Source organism: Macrobrachium rosenbergii, chromosome 54 (genome assembly GCF_040412425.1).
Source record: "Macrobrachium rosenbergii isolate ZJJX-2024 chromosome 54, ASM4041242v1, whole genome shotgun sequence".
Lineage (NCBI taxonomy): Eukaryota > Metazoa > Arthropoda > Malacostraca > Decapoda > Palaemonidae > Macrobrachium > Macrobrachium rosenbergii.
This window is the reverse complement of record NC_089794.1, coordinates 33848549-33855322: the sequence shown is the minus strand read 5'-3', so window position 1 is coordinate 33855322 and position 6774 is coordinate 33848549. Positions and strand designations below refer to the sequence as shown.

The following is a 6774-nucleotide window of genomic DNA, read 5'->3' as shown; positions in this document are numbered from 1 at the left end:
ATCTCCATGCAGAGAGTTAGATCATAGGGTTGGTTTCTTATACATTTTTTACATCTTTTTAACTAATTAAATCCTTTACTTTTTTACCACTTTATACAACAGATTAAGCAGATGTTGTTAGCCTTGTAAACTCTCCCTTCATTTTCATGGCTTATCATACGTATTCTCCTAGCTTTTTGCTTAAAGTTCTTCAGCCATCCTTTTCTGAAATCTCTTCCTATAGAAATCTATAGGCTATATTTCGCATGAGAATAAATGTTCAGTGTTATCTGCTTCCGTACAAAGGGCGCGCATCTCAGTTATATATTTTGTTGCTAATTGCTTTCCACACAACTCCTCACGAATGAACATAACTTCCTCATTGAACAGTAACATTCCAGAAACTTTTATAAAGTTTAGTTCCCGAAATCGTTTCTTCTTCTAGGAATTGAAAAGAATTCATTTCCAGTAGGAACTTGCGTAACCATAGATAATAATGTCTCTCCCGTAATGAAATTAAGTGAATTGAATTTTGTGTTATTAAATTGAAAAAATATTCTAAAACAAATTGAATTATAATAAATATAACTAAAAAAATTTGATCGTGAGTTAAAGTGATTTTGAAAATGATTTATTGTAAAGTAATTTGAGAGACATCACTGATATTATCTCACAATACGGCCACTGTCAACAAAAACAAAAGGATAACTTTCGTGCAATATTATAACTCCAGCAGTAGACATTTCCAGCTTGAATTTTTCCATCAATAGCACATTTCTAATGAGGTAAGCTTACCATGTAACGAAAGGTTAGGCCAAAATAGTCCTATACTAAAGCGAAAACTAGCAGAGCTATTGAACCAACTTGTCAAGTGGTATAGCCAAGCGTAGCTGAAGTTCCCAGGCAAGGTTAGTTTAGGTTATCGTACCGAAGCCTAATTTCATTTAGGTTAAGTTTGAAAGGTTCCGCAGATCATGAACAAATCACATTTTCTTAATTTACTAGGTTTACATACCAGGTTATCAGACTTGGTTATTTTTTAAACCATGCTAGGCCAAAACTGCTTTATAACAGTAGTCTGATTTGGTAGAGCCAGGAGTCTAATCTGTGGATAGCCTAGTATATCTGTTGCATAATATATACTTTAAATAATGTTATGGTAGAATGAAGAGTGAGGGGTCACGACTTTGCCTAACTTGGGGTGTCCAGGGATAGTGAAGCTCCCCCAGGGCGAGTGTAGAGCGACGGGAAGAAGCTCAGCAGCTGGAAACAAACTTAACCCTACCTAGAATGCCAATGGTAATTCTAAGTAGCCTATTAGCTCCGCACCTGTTTTTACCTTGGAAACTGGTTTTTTCTACACTCTTAGGGCTTCTGATACTGGCAGTGCATTTGTTTGTTGTCGGTCAAATGGAGTGTCTCTTCGCCGTGTTTAGTACTGGCCCGGGGGCGGTGGTACCCATACATTAACAAGTTATTGCACTGGAGCTCCTGCAGTTTACGTTGACGTGGGTGTCGTCTGCCAGTTTTCTAGTCGCGGAGGAATACCAACATACGAAATCAGTACTAAAATGACGAAACCATAACTAACCAACCTGACCTAACCTAGTGCGGCGTGCCCCTACCTAGCCAGGAGGGCTTCGCCCCCCCCAACCCCAGAAAGATAGAGAACATGGCGTTTGTGGAACTACTTACCTTGGCAGATACCTTGGCAGACGCGACAAACGGCATTATGTGGCGTCAACGTAAACTGCAGACTACCCATTGCACTTGCTGGACGGGGTATGAACCATTCCAAACAGACGTAGCTGTGCTCTGTCTTGTGAAGATCGCGTTTGGAAACCCCTTGTTGGATGGACTTCAGGGGTTAATTACAGGTTAATTACATTTGTGCAACAAAAATTGAAGGTAAATCCATAATTAGCAACCAGAAACCTGTAGAAAAAGCCAAGTTAGAAGGAAATTGCTGCCGCAGAGCTGCTACTTAGATCTACCATGCCAAGTCCTGACCTAAGCAGACCTTACCTTCTTATCCTTACGTAGAGTGCTGTGCCCTGACTTGGCCATGGGGCTTCATCCCTCCCTGGATCCCCCCAACTAACGCTAAATGTCAGAAACAATGGACGGAGGTAAGGTTAGAGTCTGATCCCATCGTTCTGCAAACTAACCCCCCCCCCACCAGGTTAGGGCAAGGCGTTCAAGGTTAGGTTAGGTTAAGGCAAGTCTGCTTAGGTTATATTCCCTCTGAAATTACTATAGTAGCCCTGATCCCTCACTCTGGATTCACTCCTAGGATGTTCGGGTTAGAATGACATATTAGTGTGAAATTGGAGGCTATTATTACGGCGTGATACCTGCCAGTCCCCCACTGAGAATTTACTCCTAGCCTATGTTGTTTACATTTATGCCTTTTGTTTATGGTTATATTTACTGTTTTTTTTTTTTTTTTTTTTTATAGCCTATTTGCCTTCATCTCTGAGGGGGCTGGTATGAAACACAGCACTTATTTTGTACATAAACTAACAATTGCCGAGCTAGAGGGCCATGGTAGTAGTCCTCAGTTTTACCCAAATTAATTTCTTGTCAAGTATATAAATTACATATATTTCAAATTGTTTATCCCATCCTATGTTAGATGCTAGTTGCCTATTGTTGCCCCTGTGTTTTCCTTACCTGTATATCCAACATGTAGTTGATTTGAGAGGAACCCAGTGGGAAACATATTTGTAATAGTCTAGCCTATAATTTTTCATTCTAAATTTGGTGAAATGGGGTTTTCATTTTTTGTATGTGCATTTGATATTCATTTCCTTTAAAAATTCTTGGTTAACTCATTAAACCCCTTTTATATCAAACGTTAACAGTGGTCCCCAGTTGGAAATGGTTGTTGGTAGTGGGAAGTAACACAAACAAGCAGAAAGCAGTTATTTATAGTTAACCTAACCCAACTTAAGATGCCAAGTCCTGCCTTAGGGGTGTTGAGGCTTTGCCCCCCAATTGTAGAATTAAACACTTGGTAATAAAAAGTTGTTGGAGTCTGAAGACATCCAGAAATTAAATCATGAGAACTTTTAATGAGATACAGAAGTCATTGGAAACATCCAATGGGGTCTTAGAAAACTGATACAGCCATCTTACAGCAATTATTAAATATGTAAATTGTTATTCAATTGGCCTACAAGGTCCATGAGAAAAAATGCGTTAAACATTATAATTTTATCTTTGGTACTATTTGGTTTGGTGTTATTATTAAGGCAATGTAAAATAAGGGAAGGTTTATTTACCACAATATATCAGATTGAATAACTGTTGTACTATAACTAGGGTACTTTGCAGACTAGGCCAGTAGGCAGTAAGCTTAAATATGCTGTTTATTCAGTTACTGTAGAGACTGCTGTAGTTCTGTAAATCATCAGACAGTTAGATTAGGCTGTTTGCCATATTTATAGTGTATCATGCCCCTCGCTTCATCAGTCTATCCCAGCATAGGCTGTAGTAGCTGATTTTCACTTTGGCTAAGCTGGCCACCTTAGGTTGATTGAGGGCACAGGCCTTTGAGATTGAATTTTGTTATTTTTAGTCAGTAGCAGCCAAAGCATACCTCGCACAAGAAACTTCATCTATGAAAGTTCAGGCTTGTTTCCAAGGAAAAATACAAATTACTGAAAAATTTGTAATTTCAGATGTATCATTATTAAAAAGTATAACACCTGAATAATCAGTGTATAATGATCAGTGGTTTGATGCTGTTGGAAAGGCAGTTATATACTTGCTAATGGTTACAAGTGTAAGTGATTTTCATGGAAAAAATAACTGAGGACATGTTATTTAATTCCAAATATATTCCAAGTGGTATATGGTATGTAAGAGCTGTATATTTTTTGGGGAGGGGGTAGCTAACCCTTAGATGTGAAGCTCAGAGATGCATCTTACTAAATGGCAAGGTTGCATTGCCCAAAGGCTTCAAGTGTGATGTAATGCAAAGGGTGTTTGTAAAATTACAGCAAACAGTTTATTTCCCTTTGACTTTTATAGATTTAGTTATCTGCTTGCTATTAATGCTCTTTAACAATATATTATCAATAGCATGTCGTATGTAGTTATTTTGTTGACAAAGCTATTCCTAAGTAGCAATATCATGGATTTTATTAGCCTTGGGAAAGATGCAAGCTAGTTCCCGTGATAATATTAAACCGTGTACTTCTGCCGAATTTAACTTATAATAGCTACCTTTCTTTTTATTTCTAGATAGAAATGTTAAGCCTTCTTAAAAAGGAGATTGCAGACAAGAAACGCACCTTGGAAGAAAGCAATGTCTTAAGCAGTGGAAAAAAATTCTTCAAGCGAGGAGACCTGAGTGCAAAGCAGTCTGAAGAATACTGGCAACGACACGGCTACAGGTCACAGGATGGAAGCGATGGCCGCGGAGAGTCCTCAAGTAATAATGGAGGTTCTTCTTTATCGCAGGACAACGTAAACAAAGATTTGGGGGATGCTCCAGAGTTACCACGTGTTGAAGTTATTCGTCGATTGCGTGAACGTGAAGAGCCAATTTTACTGTTTGGGGAGAGTGAACACGATGCGTTTCGAAGACTTAGGAGACTTGAAATCTTGGAACCAGAAGTTAACAGAGGTTTACGTAATGATTTTCAGGAAGCTTTAGAACGTGTGGACCAAGCTTATTTGAATGAAATTTTGAAAACTGAAGATGGTGATGGAGCCCGTAATGTGGCCCTCTCTGGAGAAAACATTACTATGGAAAGTGTTATCGAGATGGCCAAGGATCTCAATAGTGGGAGTGCCAGCAATGAACTGAGATGCAAAGTTATTCTCAAGTTTGTCCAGCTTATTTTACAGTTATGGGGTAGTAAACATAATGCTAGACCTGAAGCAGAGAAAATGAGTGTGCGAGGCAAAATTGATTCTGCAACATATACTCAGACCCAAGCATATTTGAAGCCACTGGTCAAGTATCTAAAGAAACGATCTCTACCTGATGACATCATGGAGTGCCTCATAGAAATCGTTCAACATTGTCTTGATCGAGATTATGTGAAGGCAAATGATGCTTATCTTCAAATGGCAATAGGCAATGCACCATGGCCAATTGGTGTAACTATGGTGGGTATTCATGCTCGTACTGGACGAGAAAAAATTTTCAGCAAACACGTTGCTCATGTATTGAATGATGAAACACAAAGAAAATACATTCAAGGGCTTAAGCGACTTATGACAAAATGCCAGCAATATTTTTCTGCAGCACCATCCAAGTGTGTAGAGTATCAGGCTGTGTCTCAGTAACTTTTTTTCCCTTCATCATCATCCTCATAATTGATGATTTTACATCAGATTTCCCATTCCAAGGTTAGATGTGGAATGAGTTCCCTCCATTGTCTTGAAGCCCCATATGCTCTGTGTTTGTTTTTAATAATTTTCAGAGCTATCATACTGGTTTTGTCTTGCAGTGAAGATAACATGCAATTTCTACTTTTCTGTCATAACTGCTCCTTCTTCCTCACTACTCAATCATTTTATCATTTTCATATCATTAGTGGTTTTAATTTTATTTGAAGTGTAAGACTTACCATATATGTAGTATATGTATTTTTGGTAAAGACTTTGTTTTATTTTCCTTCAGTAAATCAATTGAAATATGGATGTTTACCATACACTTAGGAACTTTAATTAGCTTGTGATATTGCAGAAGTGTTTAAAGTATTTATTGTATGATTAGTAGTTGGATTTTACATTGAAAGTTTAGAAATTCTGTGCAAAAATGTCTCAATATCTTGAAATGAAAATTTATTAATAACTGTTTGCAAAGATTCATGGCAAAGATCTGCAGTTTATGAGAGACCTAACCTTTTAGTTGCAGCTTTTGCAGACATGGAACTTCTAGTCAACTACAAGTCCCTATTGAATCAAGTTGGCATACAATGTATAGTACTGGAATGAGATTTGCAACACTTTTCTGAAGGTACCATAATCTAGAAGTAAGAATGCAAGTATACAAACATTAGTAGGCTTGCATGTTTACTGCAATAATTTATACTTTAATTTGATTTTCATAAGTAGACATAATATTGCCTTGTCAACAACTGTATGATTACAAAAACTATTAGCGATCAATTAGGGAAAAATTTAAATAGATGTACTGTAGCATTAACATTGAATCACATCCCCAATTCAAGATTTAAAGAAATTTAGCTTAATAAATAAAAGCCTAAGCAAAAATGATTCACTGGCAAGTAAATTGAAAGGTACTATTTACTACCTAAGCCTCAGAGAAGTTATTGAAAGCAGTAACTCACAGAAAACAGTCTCAAAATGAACTTGAGAGAGGGGAACATTGACAGTAAAATTAGAACAGAAATATGGTGAAAGAAAACACACTAACAGAGTCATTTCCACAGATGCAGTGGGCAAAATAATTGATAAAAATGGTTGTGAAGATGATAGTGAAAAGACAAAAGTTAACCTCACTAAGGTGATAAAAATGTTCATGATCAAGAAGTCTTCTGTCATTAAGTAACAGAGGGTCCTGTGTCATCTCCCATTCCTAAAGAGGCTGGTTCTTTACAGGCATATTTGTTTGAAGTCCCTTCAGCTTATACACTAGTTGAAAATTATTAACAGTGTGATAATTGTTACTGTTACATTAATATCCAGCAACTACTTTTATCCAATATCTAATTTTTTATGAAATTCCAATTGTTCTGCATTTGCTAAAAAAGTTACATTATGAAATCATTGGTTGTCAAAAGTTTTTCTTAGCAGGTCTTTGGCTCCAAAACA

The 6774-nt window shown here is 37.2% G+C and overlaps 1 protein-coding gene across 1 annotated transcript; it reads left to right on the top strand.

Annotated features, from left to right (window-relative positions):
* The first annotated feature begins 627 nt into the window (after positions 1–627).
* Positions 628–5594, top strand: Prp18 (pre-mRNA processing factor 18). Its single transcript, XM_067097845.1, has 2 exons — positions 628–764; positions 4228–5594. The coding sequence occupies exon 2, from the start codon at positions 4234–4236 to the stop codon at positions 5278–5280; it is 1047 nt and encodes a 348-aa protein (XP_066953946.1). The 5' UTR covers positions 628–764; positions 4228–4233; the 3' UTR covers positions 5281–5594.
* The last annotated feature ends 1180 nt before the right edge of the window (positions 5595–6774 follow it).

Excerpts from the sequence above, each read along its gene's own strand:
- Prp18 (XM_067097845.1), top strand. The coding sequence starts at position 4,234 with ATGTTAAGCCTTCTTAAAAAGGAGATTGCAGACAAGAAACGCACCTTG.